The sequence below is a fragment of the Rhamphochromis sp. 'chilingali' genome, assembly GCF_963969265.1.
Source record: "Rhamphochromis sp. 'chilingali' genome assembly, chromosome: 20".
Taxonomy (NCBI): Eukaryota; Metazoa; Chordata; class Actinopteri; order Cichliformes; family Cichlidae; genus Rhamphochromis; species Rhamphochromis sp. 'chilingali'.
The window spans coordinates 13,192,144-13,218,513 of record NC_137947.1 but is presented as its reverse complement, the minus strand read 5'-3'; the positions used below and the strand labels follow the sequence as shown (position 1 = coordinate 13,218,513).

Below are 26,370 nucleotides of genomic sequence, written 5' to 3'. Positions count from 1 at the left end.
AGTCTTTGGTGTGTGCCACGTGGACTATTCCAAGAACCTCAACCCAAATACCTCTGACACAGAGCTACAAGAGCAAGGTTTTGACTTCCCTATTTTCCCTAATAGCGCATTTCTTTCCTGGCCTCGCCATCATTTACTTAACCCCTTCCCTTCCTGGTTTCTGCACTGATAGACAGAGTTTTGGTGCAAAACCACATAAAAAAAAAACCCCTTCAATCGTGCTAACCAAAGGATTTTGCAAAGTCTGTGACTTTGCCTTTTCATTTTAAAGCACTATTAAACATTTGAAGCAGTGACAGTTAGGGATGGGTATCGTTTAGGTTTTATCCGATACCGGTGCCAAATCGGTACTTTTGAAACGGTGCCGGTGCTCAAACGGTGCTCAAACCGGTGCTTAAAGAATGGAGAACACAAAATTGGTCCAAAAACCTCTCATGTTCAGCTGGTTTTTGTAAAAAGATAACAATGTTAGCCTTTTCTGCAGCTATGGGGCATATATGGTATCACTCTTGGCTGGAAGCAGTGCTTAAACAATGGAAAAAACACAAACTTTGTCCTAAACCTCTCATGTTTAACTGTTTTCCACTTTTTCTTTGGTCATTTTAGCCTTTTTAGCCAGGGTGAAGGGAGTATCTGCCATCAAACAAGAGGATAGCCGCATGTAGCTATGATGATGTTTGCTAGTTCACCTTACATGCATTAATGTAATAACGTGGTTAGCCTACTCAACGTAAATTAGCTACTCACGCAGAGAAGAACGGCTGCTACCACCATCATCCGTCATCATTTCTGCTACACTGGCAGGGCTAGGGGCCAGGACTCTCCTCTTCGTGTTTTTGGGGGATGTTGCATAACAGGCAACCCACCCGCAGTAGATGTGCTCGGTGTGAGGTCTCGCGGCAAGCTATCAAATACGGCGCATTTCTCGGCTTTTAAAAAAAACGCTATGCGTCGCCAGGTGTTTCATCGGATTTCAGGTGTTACCTCCTTTGACAGTATCACAGTATCAGCTTAAAGCACTTGTTGCAGGCTGCTGAGTTTGCATATTTTGCTATGAAGTACAGCCAGACTTTTGACCGCTTCGCCTTGGACATTTTTAATCTGTAGCTCTGCTCTAACTGAACGTACGTACCTGGCCCCGCCTACTATCCTCGGAAACGTAAAATGATTGGCTAGAATCTAAAGTGTATCACAGCTCAGGAAAAAAAAGCACCGAAATAAAGCACCGAAATGTGCGCTGCTTTTCGGTCTGGTTACTACCGTTTATGTCAGAACCGGTGCCATCATGGCACCGGACACCGGTACCCATCCCTAGTGACAGTAGACCATACTTTGTAACTGACACTCTAAATAGCACATGAATGTTGGAAACAGTGCCCATCCCACACACGTAACATACTGTAACGTTCACAAGAACCAGACGGTTGGGGTCTCAGTTTGTCCGTTTATTCGGCACATAAGCCAGCGGGTTGTTAACTCAGGGGGAAGCGCTCTCGAACTACACCTCTCTTCAGCCTGGCACACACACAGAACAACCAGGTCCCCCCACCCCTTCCTGTACACCACCCTCACTACTTCCTGCAGCCCAACCAAACATGAATCTTAAAGGAACAACAACAGTGTGCAGAGAAAACCAACATGTCACTGTCCAGTAACACTTAACCATCGTTACACTGCCCCCCCAGCAATAAGTTCCTCGTCCCCGAGGGAACGACACAGTCTCTGAGGCGGGGCGGTAGCCTACGTTCCCTCCTTGACCTCCTGAGCCCCTGAGGAGGACGCGGAGCTTCGGGGCTTTGGGGTGAAGAGTCCGAGGGGGGGGAACGCAGCCCCGGTCGGGGGCCCCTCTGAGCAGGGTCATGGACGCTCTGTACACGTCCCTCTGGAAAGGAGGGGAGGGACTGTCCTCTGTAGGGGGCCATCCGGTCTCTGTGCAGCGCTACTATCCTCCCCCTAGGAGGCAACTGCACCCTGTAAACAACCTCCCCCACTCGCTCTAGGACGCTGCAAGGCCCCACCCAGCTGCTATCCAGTTTAGGACACCGTCCCTTCTTCCTCTTTGGGCTGTAGACCCACACCAGCTCCCCAGCACGGAAGTGCCTCCCTTTAGTGGTGATGTCGTAATTCCTCTTTTGGCGCAGGCCTGCCTTCGCCAGCTGCTCTCGGGCGTAGGAATGTGCAGAATCCAGCCGGTCCTGCAGCTTCCTTGCGTAGTCCCGGCCCGGTGGTGCCTCTGGCGCGTCCGGGGGTTTCCCAAAAGCCAACTCTGCAGGAGTTCTCAGCTCTCTCCCTAACATGAGCAGGGCAGGCGTACATTGGGTGGAGTCCTGCACTGCCGACCTGTAGGCCATGAGGGTAAGGGGAAGATGGTAATCCCAGTCCCGTTGGTGTTCTGAGGTAAGGATGGCTAGCTGCTGGGCCAGCGTCCTGTTAAACCTTTCCACCAGCCCATCGCTTTGGGGGTGAAGTGGGGTGGTGCGGGTTTTCTTAGTCCCAAGGCGTTCACACATGGCAGCAAATACCTTGGACTCAAAGTTACGCCCCTGGTCACTGTGGAGGGTCTCTGCTGTTCCAAAGCGGCTGAACATCCCCTCCACTAATACATCAGCGACCGTCTCAGCCTCCTGATCTGGGATGGCGTATGCTTCCGGCCACTTGGTAAAATAGTCCATGGCCACAAGAACATAGCGGTTTCCTCTGTCTGTGCGAGGAAATGGGCCCATGACGTCCACAGCTACTCACTCCATTGGGGCTCCTGCTGGTTGCTGCTGAAGCTGAGCCCGGGACTGGTCTTGTGGCCCTTTGTGTGAGGAACATGCATCACAGCTGCGGCAAAAGTCCTCCACATCCCTCCGCTTTTGACCCCAGTAATAGCCCTGGCGGAGGCGGCGAAGAGTCTTGGAGACCCCAAAGTGGCCAGAGCCAGTGCTCCCATGGCAGGCTCCCAGCACAGCTGACCTCAGCGACCTTGGCACCACAACCTGCCACCTCTCCTCCCCCGTGGCAGGATCCTTCCAGGCACGCTCCAACACCCCCTCCTTCAGCCTGAGAGCTGCAAACTTGGCCCACAGCCCCCTGGTACAGATGGAAAACCCAGTGACCTCATCCCAAAGGGGTTGCTCCCCCTTCTCCAGCCACTGCAGGACCGGCAGCAGGTCTGTGTCTTGTTCCTGCCGTGCCCTCCACTCCGCTGCATCCACCACCAGAAGAACCCTGCAGGCGAGCTGTGCTGCTCCGTCTATTGTCGTGAGTTCCCGCTCTATTTCCTCTCGCTTCTCACAGTAACGGCAGCCAGCTGCAGCACATGGGCGGCGAGAGAGGGCGTCTGCGTTAGAATGGTGCGTCCCTGCTCTGTGCTCCACGGTGAAATTGAAGGCTTGGAGCTCCTCCAGCCAGCGAGCCACCTGTCCCTCTGGCTCCCTGAAAGACATCAGCCACTGAAGGGCAGCATGATCAGTTCTGACAACAAATGCTGTGCCGCACAGGTAGTATTTAAAGTGTCTCACCCCCGCCACCACAGCCAACAGCTCTCGTCGTGTGACACAGTAGCGCCGCTCGCTCCTGTTCAGGACCCGGCTGAAGTACGCCACCACCTTCTCCCCTTCCGGTCCAACCTGCGACAACACCGCTCCCAGCCCCACATTACTTGCGTCAGTGTCCAGGACAAAAGGCAGGGCGGGGTCAGGGGGGGCAAGGACTGGGGACTCTGTCAGCGATCTGCGGAGGGTGTCGAACGCCTGCTGACAGTCCTGGGTCCAGATGAAGTCACGGTCCTTCTGCAGCAGGTGGAAGAGTGGTGCAGCTATGGAGGAAAAGCCCTTCACAAACCTCCTGTAATAAGACGCCAGTCCTAGGAAGCTTTTGAGCTGTTTCTGGTCTGCTGGTGTGGGCCACTCGGTAATGGTGTGAATTTTTTCCTCCAAAGTGCTGATGCCCTCACGACCCAGCTTGTGGCCCAGAAACTCCACCTCCCTCCTCATGAAGTGGCACTTGTCGGGATGCAGCTTCAGGCCTGCAGCCGCCACCCTCTCCAACACTTGTCTCAGGGCATCCAGGGCAGCATCAAAGGAGCTCCCGTGCACTAGAAGATCATCCAGGTAAACCAGACACTGTTGCTGTGGGACGCCAGCCAGCACACTGTCCATGAGCCTCTCGAAGGTCGCAGGAGCGTTGCAAAGGCCAAAACTCAGGACTTTGAACTGCCATAGTCCCCTGTTAGTGCAGAAGGCTGTCTTCGGTCTGGATTCCGGGGACAGTGGCACCTGCCAGTAGCCACTCCGCAGGTCCAGGGTGGAAAACCAGGAGGACCCGGCTACTAAGTCGAGGGACTCATCAATCCTGGGAAGGGGGTAAGAGTCTTTCTTCGTCACTTTGTTGAGTGGTCTGTAGTCCACACAGAAACGCATCCTAGGACTTTTTTTCTTAGGCACCATCACCACCGCGGAGGCCCACGGGCTATCAGATGGTTCTATGATGCCCGCCTTCATCATTTCACACAGCTCCCTGTCTGCAGCCTCCTGATGAGCCAGGGGCAGGCGGCGGGGGCGCACTTTAATAGGCTGGGCATCCCCGGTCTCAATGACGTGCTCTACCAAGTGTGTCAAGCCAACATCACTTTCTTTCAGGGCAAAAATGTCACTAAACTCTTTTAGTACCTGCCATAGACTCTCTTGCTGCTGTGGAGTCAGCCCCTCACAGTTCTTTGACCAGATACTCCTCACTGCTGAGAGCCTCTCCTCCTCCTCCTCCTCCGCTCGCTGTTCTGCTGGCGGGTCTGCAGGGGTCTCTGCGGTGGAGGTGGACGCCGCGGCAGATGCTGTGCAGACCGGGGGAGGAATAAGCGGCACCTTCTTCCCATCAGGGAGTACGAGGAGGCCTTTGCCTAAGTCCAGTACACCACCAATGGCTCGTAAAAAATCCAGCCCAAGGATGCAGGCGTCCTGCACGTCAGCCACCCAGGCAGCATAAGACACACCGAGGTCCCCCACCTTGAACTGGAACACTCCCTTCCCTCTCATTGGGGCCAGATCACCGGTCACAGTCTTAAGTTGCACGTTAGTCGGTTGTACAGCAGCTCCGGTTGGGACAATATCGGGTCGGACCAGCGTTGCATTGGATCCCGTGTCCAGCAGGGCCGTACAGGACACCCCCGCAATCGTCACTGGAACATGGCAAAAGCCGCCAACCTGGGTCCAGCCCACAGCGATGGCCGCACCGGGTGGAGGTGGCGGTGGTGTGGGGATGTCGTTCTCCCAGGCCCGTGTACTCCCGCCTACACGGGCCCGTGGGCGTTTCCCTGAACCGCTGCAAGCTTGGGGCACTGCCTGATGAGGTGTCCGACTTGTCCACATCCCCAGCAGCTCTGAGGTCGGCGGTGTGGGCCAGCCCGAGGGGAAGGCGACTGCAGCGAAGCTGTCTGCACCAAACTGCACAGGCCCGCTGGCGTCTCCATCTGTTCCACAGGTGCTGACACAGCCCTCACCACGTGTGCGTCGTCAGCGCCCCCAGAGGATCCTGCAAGCATCTCCCTCTCCAACGCTAGCTCCAGGGCTGCACTGAGTGTGGCCGGCCGAGCAAGCTGAGTTTGCATGCGGAGCTCTTTAGGGCTCAGGGCCTGCAGGAACTGGTCCCGAGCTAACTCCGCCTGCACTGATGGTGGCATGCTGTCATACGCCCTCCGGCAAAGGCACTCGACTTCATGGGCCAAAATGCGGAGGGGCTCACCTGGCAATCTGCGTCTGTTGTGGAACTCCGACCTCAGCAGCACTGGTTGGTTATACTGCCCGAAGCGCCTCTGAAGTGCTCCGACCAGAGCATTATAATCTCCCCTCTGCTCCTCGGTCAGCAGCAGCAGGCATGCAGCTGCATCCTCACACAGGCACAAAGCCAATTGGAGAGCTTTATGTTCCTCAGACCAGCCAGCTGCAACAGCTAACAGCTCGAACTGTGCGATAAACACTTCCCATGGCGTCTTGCCGCTGAACTTAGGCGTTTTTATATTCGCTGCAGCTTGCTGGGCGCCGCCATGTTTGTTTACATCACGTGACGGCGCGCCAAGCGAGGTCGACTCCTTCCCGCCGGAATCGCGGCCGCTGTGCGAACAGTTCCCGAGCCTAGTCAAACCTGGAGAAAATCCAGCCTCTGCAGACAGCCGCAGCGCCGTTTCCCTCACTCCATGGGCGGGCGAGCGCGGACGAACCTCCCTCTCCTCCGTCTCCTTCTTAATCCTGCCCGGCAACATCCTCGTCTCGTAACGGCAAGCGTCGCCGGCAACAGGGTCTCGGGCGTTCTGGGGTTCTTTTTTCTTTCTTCACTTCTGACACCAATGTAACGTTCACAAGAACCAGACGGTTGGGGTCTCAGTTTGTCCGTTTATTCGGCACATAAGCCAGCGGGTTGTTAACTCAGGGGGAAGCGCTCTCGAACTACACCTCTCTTCAGCCTGGCACACACACAGAACAACCAGGTCCCCCCACCCCTTCCTGTACACCACTCTCACTACTTCCTGCAGCCCAACCAAACATGAATCTTAAAGGAACAACAACAGTGTGCAGAGAAAACCAACATGTCACTGTCCAGTAACACTTAACCATCGTTACAATACAGTTCTGGTATCTGTGATGGGCCCTTTTATATAACATACTAACAGAAGGCCTGTTTTTTTCTTACAAATAATTTAGCGCTAAGATGAACAAAACAATGGACTTCAAAATTATGTCTTATGTGAGTTAATAAATCTGGTGATGTGTTTTATTTTTCCTGTTGTCAATAAGTTACATGAAAACACTAAAACTAGCCATGAATTCACTGTATTTACACCGTTTTACGCCTATCCAAGGATTGATATATTTTGGGGCAAAACTGGACAGGTAGCCAGGCTCGAGCTGATACCATCGTGTTGATGTTGTTACTGGATGAACAAAACTAATTTTTGTCCAGGTAAAGGCCTTAACCCTAACTATAGCCCCATAACCCTAACCCTGACCATAATCACATCCTAACCTCCAATCCTAACCGCCCACTTTTTTCCAGAGTGGACATTGACAGGTTTTTTTTCCAAGTTACCAAGCTATGACATCATAACAACGTGATTGGTCAAATGCAATGTTGATCCGAGAACAACACCAATACAAGGATATTAGATAGACCAGGTACCAGGTTTTCCCATAAACAAATCCCATGTTTAAGAGCAAAAAAGGAGACAGGTAAAAATTTGAATTGACAATAATTCAAATGGATGTTTCTTTCTTTCTATTTTTATTTAGAAATAAAAATAGAAAGAAAGAAAAATCAATTTGAATCATTTTTATTATTTATTTATTTATTGCTAATATTATTATATGCTATTATTATTACATTATATATAATTACATTCATGTATGTTATTATTATTATATTTTTATTCTTTATTTTTATTTAATTAGAAATAAAAATACAGTTCTGGAGAAAAAAACTCAACAGATCTCTCCCACAGGGTCTTGTTGTGGTCCTGGTATTCTGTTGGTTTTGTTGTGTCACTTTGACTTTTAGTTTCTTTATGTTTAGTGTTAGTTCTCATGTTTCAGTTTTACTTTGACGGTTTGTTTTTCTGGATTCCTGTTTGGTTTTTCCTTTTGGAAGAGCAAGGCTCACTTTTCATTATTTCATCTGCCTCCATTTACTACATTGGGGTCGTCCTCTCCCCACGACCCTAATACAGCTTTATAAACTGTTTTTTGCTTAGACTTCTTCTTGCAATAGGAAGAAAAAGTTCTTTCCTAACTACACTTATAGATACATGGTCAAAACGAGTTGGCATGACAACCGTGCCCTGCTCGGCCAGCTTCCAGATGTATTTCTTTCTGATTCTGATATTTTTCTTTGGTATGATTCAAAACCACATGAATAAACCACACTGTTGTACTGGGTAATATGTTTCTTCATTAACACACACACAGGCATCGGCAATGTCACAAACACCTGCTGCCATGAATTTACATGCCTTATTCTGTTGCACAAAAATAATTCCCAAGAAATGACCAATTCCTCACAACAATGCCCAGCTATGACAGTATTTCTAATCCTGTCAATTGTCATGATAAACAACATGGTGTAAAAGTGTTTTATTAAGAAACAGAACAATCTTACACTATTGTTTGTAGAAAACGTATATCTAACAACACAAGTATACAAAAAAAAAAAAACACATTTACAGTTTGTGCATTGCAAATAAAAAAAATGAACAGGATGGAAACCAAACATGGAGAACATGAATGCTGTTCAGACTGACGACAGCGAAGTTGTATGCAAACACATCCTTAATCCACACAATCACGCAGTCACACTTTTAGAGACCTTCATCTGGATTCCTTTTCAATCAACACTATGATGTTTCACAAGATCCATAAGCGATATTTATGACTAATGTAGAAATGAAAATGTAGTTTGTACAAAATGCTTTCACTGTAGTTGATCTTCACGAATCAACCGTTCAAAGTGGCTTATTTCCAGATCTCCAACTCTCAAATGTTAATGTTACACATTTGATTTAATATCAGTCATTTCATTACAATATTTTTGAGCAATGTCACTATTTCAGTCTACTTTCTTTGCTTTGTGTTGCGCATAAAAGTTTCCAAATCGAGTCAGAAAGGCGTTTCTGCGATGGTGCCAGTAGCCTAATTAGCAGCTACTTAGTTAGTGTATTGTCTGTCTTGTCTTAATGTTGGTTTAAAATGGAGCACTGTAACAAAAAATAATTTCCCTCAGGGATCAATAAAGTATTCTGATTCTGATTCTGATGATTCTGATTTTTGGTGAGAGACTATTTAAAAGATAAAAAATTTGCAGTAATGTGTTAAATCCATTTGAGGACAGCGAGGCTGTCTGGACAGCTAAGTAAATAAACTACCAGAATTAACTCTCTTTGGCAGCTACCGTGACCTACATAAACATCTGCTTCGTGTTTATTTTCGTGATTATTGAAAAGCAGCTGGTATTTATCTTTATGCTACAGTTACTTAACTGACACACTTGAAAAAAAAAAATCAATGACTGACAAATTTGAAAAACTAACAAGTACAGGAAGTGCATGAAGACACTAAAAAAATCTGGCAACGCTAATATGTTTTATCTTGACGTCTGTGGTATTCAATTATACGTTTTGTCAGTGTAAACAAATAAATAATTATTTACAAAACTAGGAAAAAAAATGCCAACGAACAAAACAAGCAGAGCATAAATAATTTACAAAAGGAATTATAGTACAGACTTAGTATAAACATCTTTGGCACTTACTCGTCGTTCACTCAAGTTGTACATGAAAAGCACATTTAGGATGAAAAGAATAAGGAGAAGCTATAATGGAGTTAAGGCGGGTAAATGATTATGATTTGATTACAGTTTATGTTTGTCAAACACTGTATGATCAGTTCAGCAAAAAAAAAAGAAGAATAAAGGCAGAGAACAGCCGAGTCACTCACATCAAGCTGTAGGAAATCACAAACAGCATCTAAGAGGTTGTACAATGAATTTAAAGATGTAGAATAGGTACAATAGTTTTAATTAGATATTCGGTAGAGGCTTTTTTAAAAACAAATAAACAAAAAAAACACATGTTGATCAGTTTTTTTTCCTTTCTCAGCTTCGGCAAAACTGAAATGTGCCACTGTTTCTCCTCCAGTGGATGAATCAAGGCGAAAACATGGAAGTATGCGAAGTCTGATTTACATTGACATGGATTCAGCGATGACGTGATGTTTACTCGGAGAGATTCTTGTCTTTTGCCATCAGATGTTTTCTTTTTTTCTGTTTCTACTTGATTCAGTTATCTGTAGAAAGATGGAAAAATATCTTCCATTACTGCCACATTTACAATTAAAACTCAATGAGCCCCTGAGTCAAAGTGCCAGAGTGCAGCAACAACATTAGCATTGTGTGCGTCAAAAAAGCGTGTCTCCAGTAAATGTGGCTGTGATTGTGAGAAGAAGAAAAAAAGCTGCAGACTCATTTTCCACAGTTTAGCGCTAAGTAGAAGATCTGAAGTCCTTGGATGAACACACAAGGATTTTCACAATGCTTCTGGGGCATTGTTCATGGGCAGGGTGGCAAGCAGAAATATAGCGTGACAGCAAACAACACAGCACAGAAACCCTCTCACCATTACCTTGTGAGCACGGTTGGCAACTCCGGCTTATCTGGGGTTTGAAACAAGATGTGGTTGGTTGAAAGAGTTCTACATTTTTAACTCTTCAGTTGCATTTATGTTATTCAAATGACCACACTGCTATAATAAACTATGTAATTTTTATGTAGGCGTTTGGTGTTTAACACCTAAGCCAATGTTATTAATACAAAATTTCTACAATTTAACATGATCTGTTAAATACGTTTTAGGGACAGAACACATTAAAGCTTAAAATCAGTGGCATCCTAGGACTGTCAAATAACACATTGTCATTGGCAATGGAGCACAAATTTCAAAATTTGTAAAAAACTTTTTTAGAAATTAAAATGATATTGTTTTTCATTAGGTAAATAACAAACTCATGTTTTTAGACCCAAATTGGACTTAAATCAGCCACCAAATAACAGTCATATTTGTAATCTTAATCAAAAAATGATAAAGTGCTTTACTATTTTTTTCTTTTTTGTAAAAAAAAAAGAAAAAAAAAGGAAATGTAAAACTTCACGAACAAAAAACAATAATTATATTTTGGCTTTAAAAATATAATTTCGATTAAAGAGCTTGTACGTACTGGTGGATTACCAATATATTGAAAAAGTGATTTGGGTAATAACCAGTATTGTTAATTTAGGGCAGCTGTGGCATAAACTTTAGATAGAGTTGTGAGCTAATAAATAAATCTAATAAACAGATTCAGTTAGCTTAGCTTATTTTGTTTAAAACAAACTTAAAATATTACAAATTTTCTCCATTTAATGTTTGCTTACTTTAGTTTATGTAATTATTTACAGTGAAATGGGGAAGGGCCCCACTTCTGGCACCCTTGCTTTCCACTCTTAATATCAATATAGCTGCTATTTTCACTCAACTAGCATTCTTGATGAACTGATTTCAGCTTTATGCAACACTTGAGTTGCTCACACATATCCATGGGTAATTTATAACAAAACAGAAACATTTGTGGTTATAATTTTAAGTAATTGTGCTTACCTCTGCACTCATACTTGAGGTCAGAGAAGAACACCAGCTCTTGTGAGAAGACAAACAAGCCTAATCTTCCTCCGGCAAAGGTCTTATCATAAATCGGTCCCGAGTCAGCCATAATCTGTTTGCCTTCATAGACCACTACCCTGGAAAACACAAGAAAAACTTCCATGTTTTAATGTCTTGAGACTAAAAAGCTGCATGTCATCAAGTGACTTAAAGGAGGCCTGTAATCAGAGACAGAAAAACATGGGCTTTCCTGTTGTGATCAGCTGTACTTCATACCTTATAAACCCGGTCTTTGGTCTGTGGATGAGATGCCACCTGTAAGCTGTGTAATCCTTCCAACCAATGTTTTTGGGGTCATGCCACAGGGTCCGCACCTTAAAATAGTTAACAACACTAAAATCAATACTGATACAGGCATTGTAACACACCACTTTGCATTTAGATCGCAGCCCACCTGTCCTGGAGTGTTGCCCGTGTGCCACAAAGCATTCCTGAGGTATTCTCCAGTGCCAGTGGTCGAGTTCACAACTTTGAGTGAAACCCCAGAGATGCCAAACGCCTTGGATGGTTTGTCCTCCCAATAGGTCTGTGTGATCTGCTTCCACATCACAACGTAAAAGCGCCCACTCGACTGGTAACCAAAAACAAAGCCTGCATAGTCGTCATCTCTGTCGGTGTTCACGTACATCGTTCCACTGAAATCCACAGCGCTGAACTCATCAAAACCTGTGATGAGGTGAGCAAGTGTTACACTCACAGAGCTCTGCACACTTAAATGGAGTTTCAAATATTTTAAAAAGCAAAGGGAAACATATGTGCACTGCTCACCTACTGCAATGCCTGGGTCAGAGTTAGCAGTCTGAACTAACTCCTTGCCCTGATGTCTGACCACCCAGTTGGGATCAATTTGTGTGGTTCCTTTAGGATCCAGATGCACCATCTGGAATTTCCTGAAGTCTGTCACACTGATGGCATTGTTCTCAGGACACACATCGAGGATATCTGGGATACTGTCATTGTCAAAGTCATCTTTGCATGCATCCCCTCTTCCATCACCTAATAAAGGAGAAGAATATAAAATTATATTAAAATCATTTTAAAATGTTTCACCTAATTTAAATCATATCTGAAACAAACTATTGAATAGGTTGGAAAAATATCTACGGCAGCTAATGCGAGGATCATAACACTCCCACTGCAGTGACTGTTGAGGAGGTCCTCCAACTAAATATTAAAAATGAATGGAAGTATAGCAGTTCTTCCCAGAAAACTGTCCCAAGTACCACTGCCAAGTCTGATGAAGCAAATCAGCCATCTTCTCATGCTGTGACAACTTCCACTGAAACTTCTTAGTATCTGAAGCCTGAAGTCTATTAGAGCCAGGCTGGGAACTCATGAGGGAAAGGATGCCAGTGGCTAATGAGGGCCACTGCATGGAAGTAGCTTGCCGTCTTCTGTCATCATCTTTGCTATTGAGCAAGAAGCTCAAACGATTCTATCAAATAAACACTATTTGACAAACGGCAAAGGGTGTGAAAGCATCAGGGGCTTTCTCCTCTGCAGTCTGTTTTCAGTTACAGACAGCTGCACAAACTCCAGGTAACCCTGCTTAAATTGGGCACTGTGGACTAATCACAGGCTAAGGCTAAATGGAATAAAAACTTCACAGCCTGATGGTGCCCTCCAAGGCAGCTCACTGAAGTCATGGAGAATGACATCATCCGTGCCAAGCCGGTCACTGACTCTTTCCACAACTACCAAATTTCACACCTGCTGCAGTGAAAGTAACCGCTAACTCTAAAAGCAGCTGGTAGAGGGCATAGGGAAGAAGAAATGTGAAATAAGTCTGAGCGCATAGAGATACTATTTAAGCAAGTAGTCTCAAAATTTTAACAGACTTTTGTTAATATAAATCTTAAGAATGCTACTAAAAGAAGTACACCATTGAATATTTATGCTATAAATCCATGCTAAAAATAGTTGATATCACTCATGTTTCAACTTCTTGTATGGATGTGACACTGCTGCCTTTAAGACTAATACATGCACCATCCTCACCATCAGAGTCCTCCTGGTCTTCGTTGGGTGTTAGCCTGCAGTTGTCTCTGTCGTCAGGTATACCGTCGTTATCGTCATCGTAGTCGCATGCGTCTCCTTTGCCGTCCTTATCGTGGTCAGCCTGGTTTGAGTTGGCCACATAAGGACAGTTGTCTAGATTGTTCTGATGCCCGTCTTCGTCAATGTCCTGGCTGTTGTCGCACTGATCTCCAACCAGGTCATTGTCTAGGTCTGTCTGTTGGATGAATACAAGGATCAGAATGTTAATGCAACATCTATTGACTGTATTGGAAAAAGCCATAATTTACAGTGTGTATAGTTTACCTGGTCAGGATTGTGTAGCAAAGGGCAATTGTCACACTGGTCGCCGACACCATCCATATCAGTGTCCTTCTGGTCAGTGTTGTACACATAGGGGCAGTTATCATTCTCATTAAGAATTCCTGAGAAAAAAAAACAAATTTAAAGTTGCTATAGTTAATTATAGTAGACTGAATACAACATGTCGTCTACATTTTTAGCTATTTTACCATCTCCATCGATGTCCACTGCACAGGCATCCCCTTCTCCATTGTGGTCGGTGTCAATTTGAGCAGGGTTGTGTTCATAGGGGCAGTTGTCACAGCGGTCACCAACTTCGTCCTTGTCAAAGTCAAACTGGCGAGGATTGTAAAGCAGGGGACAGTTGTCCTGTCGAAGAAAGCACATGCTAGCTAAGTAATGTTTTGACAGTCATGAGCCGAATCATAATGAGTGCACTGATGAGAACGTATTTGGATTTGCATAAAGTTCGTTTCTGATTTGGTCAGTAACATTAGTTCTCATCTCACTGCATCTCTGCTGGGTTGAGATGTCATAACATATGAATCACATCATTTTCACTTATTCATCAAGCCAGTAAGTAACCCTTTTTGGCTTATAGAAAATATTTCATCATGAGATAATGCTGACCACTCAAAAGGTTGCAGTGACAAACCCTTATGTTAGCAAAGTGGCTGAACTTTCAGGTGCTCCTTACTTCCACAGCAGATGGTTCTACATACTTTGGCACAGTTTTTTTTTTTACACCAAATGTCCTTCATGACACAAACCCCACACTTATCCAGCCTTGTGACCAGCAAAAGGAGCAGACAAGCTGCTCAAACTGGGTGTGTGTCTCCTCCTGGTCTCAAAGCCAGTTAACTATGCTACTAGCAAACTATGCTAGCAAAAGTCCCCTTGCTATAGGATTTGGTGGTTTGTAGCTTTTCTTTATGTTTTCAAATTTATCCGTAGAATATGTTTCCTATAATGTTTATGGATTTCTACAAAGGCTGTATATGTTGTTTGCGCAATGGAAATGGCGTAACACATTAATTAACTAGCAAACTGCACATTTATTAGGTAGAACTTGGCCATATTTTTATTTTCAGACTTTAATGAGACGTGTTGCCTTATGTCAAGGCCAACCAGACACTCACTATAAATCTGATTCATATTAAGTCTCATTTTTATTTGGAGAGGAAACAAAAAAGTGGTTTGACAATACTCTAATTAGTATTTGAGTTCAACTCAATATTGTATGTAACCTAGAGTTATTTAGTATTGCCCAAGGTTATTGGGTATTCTGACTGTTGCACTAATAGTATTTCAAAGTTTATTATTTTTAAATATTTAATTTTTTTATGTTTAGAATAGACGACTGTCTTTATATTGTTCTAGCCTCTAAAAGTATGCCTTAAAGATTTGCTTTGAAGAAATTTGTTACTTTAAAAATAGTGATATAAAACCTCTAGACTTTTCCTTTTTAATGCACTGATGAAAAAAATAACATTATAGGCTCTTCACTTATGTCCAGTTTAATTAGTCCAATAATTTCACTAAGGTTTACTTTGCTATTAAGCATCAAATCTCCAGTCTGTCCTGTAAGTTATATGCTTATTACTGAATTGTGTTCATCCTTATGTTTGAACATGATGTCCGTTGTGGGCTGCAGTTGGCACAAAAGTTCAATAACAGGATATCACTCGAGTGGTACGACATTCCCCCCAATCATGCTCTCCGTGGGTGGATGGATGGATTGGGTTTACCATGTCGAAAAAAATTTGTTTGTTTTAGACAAATCATATCCAATTATTGATTTTTTAAAGTCTCTCCACTTTTTTAGGATGCTGCTCACCAGTTTGTAAAAATGAAAAGATCTCATACCCTTTCATCCAGAATTCCATCATTATCATCATCCTTGTCACAAGCATCTCCTTGACCGTCTCTGTCAAAGTCTTCTTGTCCAGAGTTGGGGAGGCTAGGGCAGTTATCCTGAAATAGTGGCAGTAAACGGTTGACTTTTGCAGTTCAGTTTGGCATCACTGGATTGAATGTGGCAATATTCAGTGAAATACCTTCTTGCAATGGTAAGTGGCATTAGCACCACACACAAGGTTCTGATTGGGCCAGCCATCCAAATCAGAGTCTTCACCACAAATGAAGCCATCTCCAGCGTAACCCGTCCTACACTCACACTTGTACATTGGATCACTGAAGTGGCTGATGTAGATGCATTCGGCATATTTGTGACAGTTGTGCGTCCTGTCCTTACATGGGTTCTCAGGCTCACATACCTAGATTAAGAAAAACAGAGAAGTTAGATGGAATTTCTTACAAGACACAGTTTTCTTACATATTTTCCATTTTGCTGTTTTTTAAATGTGAAGAGTATTTATTTTACCACTATTCCTGGCAGCTTGTTTTGGGGACTAGCCCTCCAAACAGGGACACCTCAAACTGAGGTGACTGGTTAAAGAAAAACATTTTTCAAAAAAGTGTGGAGCACTTGTGATTTTATGACATGGGTACAGCATATATTCCAAAACAACCTACTGTTCTCCATTTTTTCTTCACAAACTATTCACAGCTGCCACTTATTACCAGATGATGAACCTAAAGTTTGAATGCCACTGCATGAGCTCATAGAGCCAAAAGAGACAGGGAGGCCTTTGATCAGAACTGTGAAATGGAGCCTCTTAATGCCAGCAATGAGACAATTCCCCTTTTCCCAAATCAATTACTGTCAATTGGGGCATCAAATCAAAGACAGGCAGCTACAGAGGCCAAGAAGTGACAAACTGCCCCATGAGGGATGTTATGCAAGTAGTGGTCAAAGTGACACGTTTTTCAGTTTTCCAGGGACTCATTGATCAGAAAAGAGATGAAAACCGTTGTGTTCCAATAAAGTAGTTAATGTGGCATATTTGACAAGTCATATTAAAACTTTTAGTAGTTTTGACAGGGTTGGAAAGAGAGAGATGTGGGCCACAGAGACAAAAGAAAAACATAGCTTTATGACAGTGAACTGATACAGTACAAGGAAGGAAAAATAACCATTCATATCCACCTCTCATTTTAAAAGTTTAAAGCTACTCACGCTGTCATTTGACTTACAAATAGTGGGTCAAGGTCAACCCCATTCATTCATTCCTATATACACAAACTCTCTCTAAAAATAAGGCTTTTAAATCCCCTGAAGTGCTGCTCCAGTCATTTATAAATGTGACATCCAGAAATCCACACATATGCTTATCCAAATCTCCCTGGAGCTAAATCCACATTATATGCTTTATTGTTGTTTGAGTGGTTTCATACCAGTGGTCTATTAAGAGCACTGAAAAAAAAAAGCTAACATCAACTCACTTGTTTGTTCTTCTTGGCAGCCTCCACACCCATACCAAAAGGCTGGGTGCCCTTGTAGCGCTTTGGACAGGGCAAGCAATGGAAACCTGGATCAGTGTTGACACAACGCTGCATTCCATTCACTTTGTAGCAAACATCAGACACCATGTCACACTAGAGGAGAGAAAAAAAATCATCAGCAAAATACAAGCAGGTCTTTTTATGAATAAAGTACAGCTAGCTTATGAAAAATAGTAACTTTTACCTCATTAATGTCTTCACAGTAGGTACCATTTCCACGAAATCCAGCAGGGCACGGGCCACACTCCCACGAGCCATCGGCAGAGCTGCTGCAGTCCACTCCCGCAAAACATGGGTTGGACAGACAGCCATCTGCAAGAGGTTTAGATGATGAGAATGGATACATACAAGGGAAAACTTTTAATTTTTACTTTTAATTTGTAATGCTTATCTTAAGTTAATGCTTAATCACCTTTCCAAAATCTACAGTAGCAACACAGACAGTATAAAAATTGGAAGTAGCAACCGTGACATCATCCATTGGTTTCTGAAGGCATGGGCGTGTCTAACTAAGCCATTAACTAATCATCTATGGTTAATCATCATATTTGAACTATAATAATATCACGATTTACAAAATAAGAGTCAATTTTTTTTAATATGACCCAAAGTGAGACCATAAACTCACCAGGAAAGTTTTCACTGAGGTCAATCTTCCCATATACGTCTATTGGATCAGAAGTTTCTTTTGCAACCACAGCTACTGCCATCTGGTGGCTTTCAGGTAGAATGGAGGTTCAAAGCGCTTCCACATTGGCTTCATTTTTCTGAACTGGAAACTATATTCTGGTTTTATGCAGGTTTTGAAACCAACTCACAAAAACTTTCCTTTTATATTAAAATAAGGGAAAGGTTTTTGAGGTTTTTTTGCCAGATTTTTCACTTTAATGCAGCCGAGGTAATCAGCGTGGTGCTGGTTATTGTTAACACAGAATTATTACTAGTAAGGTAATCTTTTTTTCCCCCAGTGTAGCTGGCAGAACCCAGATTTCCTCTTCCATCTGCCAGTCATTGTTTACAGGTGAAGTCACATCGTTAAACAAGCTCAGAAAAAAAATCTATCTAATTATAAAGACACATATGGCAGCACAAGAAAATGGCTGTGCAAAACAGATGTTTGGATGTTTTTTCCATCATAAAGACTAAAACAATCAAGCTGATCATTACAGTCAACAGCTGACAGCAACTTGCACAGTACACATTAGTACACATTCCAAGTACCTCAGCTGACTGTTTGCATTACAGGAGAAATCCTAAAATCACTACAAATGCCAGAACATATGTCAGTGCAATCCCTCTGCTACATAAAAATGTTTCAGCGTGGGCCAGTGGATCTGTGAACCCAGTCACCTAAGTAGCTAAAACCATAATGCAGAGTGACTAATGCTCACCAATAGGGCAGTCATTCTTGTTACAGCTGTCTCTGTCGACCGCTTCTCCAAAACATTTCTTGCCGCCGTATTGAGGTTCAGGGCTGTTGCACTCACGGGAACGACTTTTGTGCCCCCCTCCGCAGGTCGCTGAACAGGTTGCCCATGGAGACCACGGTCCCCAGCCACCATCAACTAAAAAAACAGGGGAGACAGATGCATAGCAGCAAGTCACTTTGACATAAAGTGTTTTATTCATGCCACATTTTTATTCTGTTGTTTCTAAACAAGAAATAAAAAGTTCAGAAGCCTGGAACTTAATACTGCATGAGCGAACATACTGAACCGATCTGGACCAACGTTTGCACCAAGACTGACATGATGACAGTCTGAAACACATGGGGAATGTTGCCTTAGGGGAACCACAAGGCACGAGGGAAGTCCGGCTGCTGGGCACATATGCTAGCCACTGTAACGGAGATGCTGCTTTTGAGTGTTTCCCTTCACAAGATGAAATACTCACTGGGACATGGCTTGGCAGTGCAGCCCTGGGTCTCTCTTCCACTGCCCTCACAGTCTCTGCCTCCCAGCTGTGGCACAGGAGCATTGCAGTGTCGTATTCTCGTGATCTGCCCCTCGCCACAGGTCACCGAGCACGACGACCACGGGGACCACAAACTCCACCCTCCGTCCTGGCGAACTGGGCATCAACAATCAGACATGTCACGCAGCAGTCAAACACATATGTGTTGCGTTATCCTCCAGATTTCCATTATAGTACTTACAGACATGTATAATTTGCCAGAGTTAGGAAAAAAGGAGAGAAAAGAGCACCATATTTTCTACAAGTAAACATTATGCGATGCTGGCGATGATGGCTCACTTTCAAAGATGTTCTAAGACGCTTGAGCCAGTATTTTTGTCATTGTGGGTAAACTATCTTCCAGTGGTTAGGCTGATTCAGTCACTCACACAGATGGAGTGTACTGCTAGCTTCAAGCAATGACACATGCTGATTCTATAACTTCTCAAAAAAAAAAAAAACCCACAACACAAAAAAACCCATTCAGCAGTTTTTGTTTCCAGCACAAATCTACCAAAATCACCACACCTCACTTAATAGGACATTAATTATCAGATTCATTAATATTTTATAATATTGCATGGAAAGCTGCGGTGAGTCACTGCACTGTGGAACACCCTTTTAGCCAGTGATTTATTTGGAGTTAACTGTGACTGGGCACACCCTGCAGCCCAACCGTGAGATCCAGCTCTTCACTTAGATTCATCCACTCAAAGACGGATCCAGATTTATGAAGGAGAAAACTTTTGCAATTCTGAGGCTCTCATCTCATATTTAACTCACTGCTCGGTTTTTCCACAGTTTCATCATCTCTCTCTCCCCCCCCCCCCCCCCCACTCCTCTCACTTATCATAACGCTATTTGTTTTAGATTACTGCCAGTGGTGCATACTGTGGTTGAGATAATATCGGTGCAACAGTTACTACTGGATGCCACAGTTCAAATAAAAACTGAGTGAGTCAAGACAAAGCGTTGAAAAAAGAAGAAAGAACAAATCCTCACCACGGCTGTCGCATTTGCCCAGACTGCACTTGCGGGTCTGGATAGAAGGTCCCGTGCAAGGATTGCTGGTTGCGTCGCAAGAACGGCCCCTCTGTTGAGTTCCTATCCCACAGGTCACTGTGCACTCTGTCCACTCTGACCACGGGGACCATCCATCGTCACTGTCCATAGCTGGAACATGTAAATGCAACATTTTTATGCTCCATCTTTTTGCACAGAACAGTAGAAAAGACTGTGAAAAGTTCATAACTGTAGCTTTTATTCTTTATATCAACTCGTTTATCACATGACATCATCTGAAGAACCCACACTAGACATTTTGAGTGTCTGCTAATAAATATGTGGTTCGCCTCCAAAGACATACTGGCTGCAATAGTCCTGTAGTATTAAACTTTAATATGCATGAAATGCTGTGTTTATAGCACATTGCACCATTAATTTAGAATAGCGTGTATAAAATTGTGTGTTTATGTTGTGAAAGGTCCTGCCTACTTACGCAAACAGGCGGGGCAACACTCGCCATCGATAAAGGACGGGCTGGCACAGGCCACCGGAGGACAGGTGATTTGGTGGCACACGATCTTGGATTCCTGCCACAATTGAACATTAATGATATGTCAGGCTCTTAAACATCCGCAGTAAATCTGCATATAATTCCAGATGACTTGGCACTACCTGACAGGTGCATTTGGTGCAGCTGTCTACAACCCAGTCTTCCTTATCGTCAAACAGGCGGCCATCCTGCCAGCACATGTTTTTCTCTGAGGAGTTCTTCATCCTCCCAAGGGCCTCTTTCATCACTGAGTTTTCTTCTGTCTGAACATACAACAAGTGAGAAAAGAACAGTCAGAAATCTTTAAGGCACACTCAAGATCAAAGGTGCAAAGCCACTGACTGGGGGAAAGATAGTCCTGCTGATGAGCTGATTCATTGAAAATAGCGTGTTTGAGGTTAGTTTCACCAGGTGGGAAGAAGAAACGCGTGTGTTGCTTTTGCAAATGTTATTCTAATAAAAAAAGATGACATTTGTTTAAAATCAAGCTTGATCAGAACCATTTCTTTTTGAGATAAAACAACACTGCGCTAATAAAAACAAAATCAGCACCAAATGTAGCAACCTTGTAACTTTTCTTGGAATCCTTTGTACCAAGCTATTTCCCCGTCCAGCTCAGCTCATGCTTAGATGCTTTACTTTACTTCAACTAGTCATTGAAAAAAAATCTGATAACTTAAATGGATGAGAAACAACAGAAAAAGACTAAAAAGTTACACCCACTTAAAGAATCTACTCAATTTTTCCCTTGTTGCTGCAGATTATAAAACTCTGAACTTCTTTACATGCTCACTACTTCTTTGAAAACAGCTTACTGAAAAGTGCTGCTTAGTTACGCACATTACCTCCTATCCAATTGGAGACCAGGCTGAGCTCCTCAACACTTGGGAACTATCAGTGGATAAAGTACTGCCAAAGATTTTCGGGGGGATATGAGTGCGTATGTGTGTGTTCATCCTCCTCTTGGAAAAGGGGAGTAAGCAGTGTGTAGCACTAGAATCTAAGACACCACTCGGTCTGGAAGAGCCTCGGGGACCCTTCTCATACCAGCCGTTTCTTTTTTCCCCCTCAAGGTTCATGCCCAGACTCTCTTATTGCTGGGAGGCTCCCAGAGGAAACACATGAGCTGTTTAAACAAAGCCAGACATTAGACCGGACCCCATCACTGCCAGGGGAACACTTCCTATATCCACATGTAACATGTCATAAAATCTGTCTGACTCACGCTGCCTCAGATAGGAGGAGTCATATGGGTTCAGCTGTCACAGGCGACTCTATAAACACTCCTGTGGCTACTCACTGTTTACTTTAAAACCAATGTGGGTTACCTAGTAACCTAATTCAGGCCTCTTTACCTTCAGGCTAACACGCGGAGGGCTGAGTCATCTGTTTTCCTAAAATGTTGTTTTTTTTAAAGAGTTAAATATTTCTTCCATCACACCAGAGCCACCAATTTTACATTTACTGGCCTGTAAAGTTCAACAAAACAGACAGTAACCCTCTCTAAGACAAATGAAAGTGTTGGCTAGGGTTGATTTATGTGATTTAACTCACCACTTTTTGCAATCCGTCAATAAGGTTGCTGACGACAATGCGCAGGCCTTTGAGCTCCTGGAACATGGTGCTGAGCTCCTCACAGGAGCGTTCACACATTTCTGCGCCCACATCATCCGTCTTCTGACCTATAACGTTTGTAGTGATGGAAGGACTCACGTCCACAATTTCCCCGCTCTCACTCACAATATTGGCATCATCTGGAAGAGCAAATAGCAGATACCAGGGCAAATGGAGGAAAAATAACGCAGGCTGTTGATGGAAAACATGTTTGAGAGATATCACGGTTGAAACGCAAGGACTCAAACGATTTCCTGTTTTTCTGTAGCTGGCCAAAAGATCACAACAATGGCGTAATTGAAATGTTTATTATGTTCCTAAAACCAGATGTCCAGTTAGTGTCGTTCAATTTGGAAAACAAAAAAAATAAAGTGTGTCTGTTTGAAATGGTGATGGTAAATCTGTCAGCCCGAGATGACGGCAGAGCTGGCTGTGGGAGAACAGGACAGGATGGCACTGCAGAGCAGAAATCTCTGGAGTTCCCCGTGTGATGCAAAAACCATATTGTGGACCATAAACCTCGCTAACCTTTCAAATATGTAACCACTTGTGATATGTACTTAAGAGGCTGGGGGTGGCCACACAGATTTATACTTGTTATACTCTTGTCTTGATATCAGCACAAAAGAATTATGTGAAGAAGTATGTGGGCTGCAGCATTTATCAGTCATTATTAAGGCTGAGGACTTTGTAATAAAACCAAGTGTATGTTGAGATATTGAGAAAGGGACCTAACTTTAAACTGCAGTGCTATTAGAAGAACATAATGAGGCCAAATGTGAAGTTCTTTTGCAGTCTACATCTGACTGCTGTGATCTCGGTAGTCAGAAAACCCTACTGAACTTTAATCACATCACAGCTAGCTATACGAATATTCGATGCCCAAAACAAACACACGAGAGACAAATGGAAGCTCCGCAGAACGCCTGTCCTTCAGCCAAGGCGCGTATCTGCAACTGGTTTGGATCACGCTATGTAAATTGGCGAAGATTAATAGCAGAGCGGGGACTCTAAATCAAGAAGTCATCCAAATTACCCGGTGGTGTCCTACTGTAGCCAACGCAATGTTTTCTTTCCTCTTCAGTCTGCTGGATTCATTCAAATCTCAGGAGGGCTTCACACTGTGTGCGCGTGAGAATGCGTGAAAGCTCGTCTGTGAAAGCAGTTACACATTCTTCTCTCCCCGATGGACGCTCTCGATTTTGTCAGAGTAGAAAGAGGAAATCGGTTTAAAAAAAAAAAAAAACGAAGAGCAAAAACTGGGGCAATTTTAATACTGTCCAAGTTATAGGGTTGCCTGGATTTATGGGTGACTTTCGGCATGAATTTTCCTAATGGTGCCGAACCCTCTCTGGTACCAGCCAACCAGCGGAAAACTTCCAGGCGCTGGTGACATTTGTTAAACAAATAAACTCATTCAGCTGGAATTCAACAGTGCATGTGGTGACAGAAAAGCATCAACTGCATACCGCATGGTGATTTTCTCTGTCACAGCAAAACCAAAAGGCTCAGTTTCCAGATCTAGTGGTTCTTCGGGATCTCTATCTTTTGAGCTGAAGCCAGTCTTTTGTGTGAGCCCCGCTGAGGATTGCGAGGTCCTTCAGCTGAGAAAAGCAACCCAATCAGCCAATTCGTGACTTCATCCTGTATGTTTGTGTGTACGTCTGTGTGTGTGCAGCTGGAGGTGGAAGCTCCCCACTTTGCAGTATAACATTCACTTTGTCTTTTCTGTTTTCTTTCCCAGGGTATTATCCCAAATCCACTGCCAATGGAAACAAATGTAAGCATCTGTATCTCCTTTTGTTCACCCTGCACGCTGCTCAACCTCAAGCCACTGCAGTGAAAAGCCTGTTGCTGTAAACATGAAGTAATACTGGGATATCTTGCCACATTTGTAAGCTTTTTGATCCATTAAAAAGGAGATGAATTCATGCAAATGGAGTTGACAGAGAATGCTAAACTGTTTGCCGTGGTCGAAGCTTAACAAAATACAGATACTGGGTGTAGGAGAGTTGCATGTGAAAGAGCTTTTAGATGACATCTGCTAGGTATCAGGCATCAAACACTTTGCAAATATAATTATTTTGACTCATCTGTTGGGTTATGAAAAAAAAAATCACACAAAAGAGAAAGGGTTTGTCATTCATCCTGGATAGCAGGGCCTTTATAGACCTTAAAAACTAAAACAGACACATTCTTACCTTGCTTGGTAATCTCACAGTCTCTACTCAGCAGGATGTCTTCTATTGAGGTGTCAAAGATGAAGCGCACACTCTGGAGAAGGCCCTGTTTGGTGAGAAAATATGTGTCTCAATCACTTTGACATATTTCAGGCAGGACATTTTCTATACCTAGTGCAAGCATGAGATGGGAATTGGAGCAAACATTTCATGGAAACTCGCTTTTTACCTAATAACATACGTTCCCCCTCATTTCTACACACAAGGGGTAAATTTTAAGTCTAAATTTAGAGTCCTTTCCACACAGAGAAACCAGGGCAACACAGGGAATATGTCAGTCTGTATTTTTGGAAACAGTTGTTTAAACTTTTATTGCAGGGTTAGTGAAGACCACAATTTTGTTTCTTGGACACTGCGAGGGTTGACAAATGCTGGACAAGTAAGGAGTTCCTAGATCCTGGGAAATCGTTCAAATCCACATCCGCTGTCTTACCCTAAAGTGGTTCTCTCGAATGGATCCCTTTGCCACATACATGCGGCTCCCCTCGGCCTTCAGGTGCTCGTAAAATGGCTCATCCAGGATGAAGCTGTCTATGAGGCTGCAGCCGACAAACAGGTTGGCGTTCTCCCCATGAACGTGAAGGGTGATGTTCTTCCACTGCGAGTCGGACAGGTCCACGTCCTCGAATGAAACCACGTTCTGCGAGCCGTCTGCCCAGTAGACCAGGTCCAGAGTGTTGGCGCGTCCGTTGGACACGATCTCAAACTGGCGCCGGCCATCGGGACCCTCCAAACCAATCAGGGTGCCTCGTGAGGAACGGTCCTGGCGTATGCTGGCCACAAACACAAAGCCCTCATTGTTTTGGATCTGATGCAGCATTTGCTTCAGTATGGGTGGGCTAACTGGGGGCAGGTGGTCGAAGCGGATGAAGCGGTAGGCAGGGGCATCTAAGTTCTGGCCCCTGAACTGTTTGGCCCCCAGTGTCCTGCGTGTGATGTCGCTGATTTCAAACAAGTCGAATGATGTCTCATCCTCCTGCTCGCCATCTATACATCAGACAAGAGGAAATGTAACTGGAAAGCTAGAAGAAGAGTTCATGAACTTAAAAGCAGAATGGGAGCAACTGGCAGAGTTTTCGCTAAAACAAAAAACAAAACACTGGAATTGGTGACTCAAATGGAATAATAATAATTATTAGACAGCAATACCACAATCAATCCATTTACAACTCACCTTCAGTTAAAGCTTGAAGGTAATTAAATGACAACAGCAACAAGAAGAGACTTCTCCTGAGTATCATATCTGCTTCAAAAACAAAGACATAGTTTTTGTTAGATTTGTGCCTCTTTTGTCTTTTTTCCCCATCCTTGGTCTCAAATGCTGCACTCAAGTCTCTCAGTCACAGAATGACTGGAAAAAAAGAAGAGAAAAAGCCACATGCAAATACAGGAATAAAATGATAATAACAATAACTCCGGCCAACGAGTTGTTACACAGTTTACAGCTTATTAAACTTTGCAACATTGCACATCAAATTTTATACCCTGTTATGCAGGAAAGAGTCTTTCAGCAGTCCAGCAAGTTTTTCACATTTATTTATCTGTTTGCACTCTGCAGGTAATGAATCACTTACAGCAGCCCTGGTAAACTTGCCCTGTACTGATTTCTCCTCACATAACATTTCAACGATAAGCAGTGTATGCATTCCTAACCTACTTACTTACCTGACGAATTCAGTATCTTAAAAAAAAGAAATCCGTCAGAGATCCAGCGACAAGAGTAAAAACAAAAAGAGCCGAGGGTAAAAATGAATGAGCAGTGGTATCGCCTGTAAATGCCCGTAAAGAAAAAAAAGAAAAAAAAGAAAACAAAAGTGTACAGTCCACTTTGGTTCACTACATCCACAGTCTGGAGGACCTGAGGCACAACAGTGACCGAGGCGCCCTCCTCCCTCCTCTTATATAGGGGCTCGCACAAAGTCTGTCAATCAAGTGTTTCGGGTCTGAGCAAGTTTGAGGTCGGCTGTTTAAGAGACACAATTACATAATTATCTTCCGATTGCGTAATTTTCTTAGCCGCGATCACACGCGGAGGCTGCTAGGGGGATTCGTGACCCCTCCCCTCC

General features: G+C 43.9%; 1 protein-coding gene across 2 annotated transcripts; it reads right to left on the bottom strand.

Moving 5' to 3' along the window:
* Positions 1-7,987: 7,987 nt before the first annotated feature.
* On the bottom strand, positions 7,988-26,370 carry thbs2a (thrombospondin 2a). 2 transcript variants are annotated; one of them, XM_080868264.1, is made up of 22 exons: positions 25,970-26,370; positions 25,479-25,550; positions 24,738-25,291; positions 24,266-24,350; positions 22,005-22,204; positions 20,573-20,713; positions 20,394-20,487; positions 19,898-20,068; positions 18,836-19,012; positions 18,334-18,507; positions 17,127-17,254; positions 16,883-17,035; positions 15,595-15,813; positions 15,404-15,511; positions 13,747-13,906; positions 13,541-13,659; positions 13,217-13,451; positions 11,987-12,214; positions 11,613-11,884; positions 11,435-11,532; positions 11,156-11,295; positions 7,988-9,809 (listed from the first exon to the last, which is right to left on the bottom strand). In XM_080868264.1, the coding sequence occupies exons 2-22, from the start codon at positions 25,543-25,545 to the stop codon at positions 9,802-9,804; spliced, it is 3,531 nt and encodes a 1,176-aa protein (XP_080724390.1). In that variant the 5' UTR covers positions 25,546-25,550; positions 25,970-26,370; the 3' UTR covers positions 7,988-9,801. The 2 variants fall into 2 exon arrangements, with proteins under 2 accessions (XP_080724390.1, XP_080724389.1); XM_080868263.1 differs by having other exon boundaries at positions 25,479-25,547.

What these genes read in the sequence shown, in the direction of transcription:
- thbs2a (XM_080868264.1), bottom strand. Translation starts at nt 25,545, where the DNA reads ATGATACTCAGGAGAAGTCTCTTCTTGTTGCTGTTGTCATTTAATTAC. An exon ending in ACTGTGAAGACATTAATGAG is followed by an intron (nt 17,036 to 17,126) that starts GTAAAAGTTACT and finishes TCTCTCCTCTAG; the next exon opens with TGTGACATGGTGTCTGATGT. An exon ending in CCAAAGACCGGGTTTATAAG is followed by an intron (nt 11,296 to 11,434) that starts GTATGAAGTACA and finishes TGTGTTTTCCAG; the next exon opens with GGTAGTGGTCTATGAAGGCA.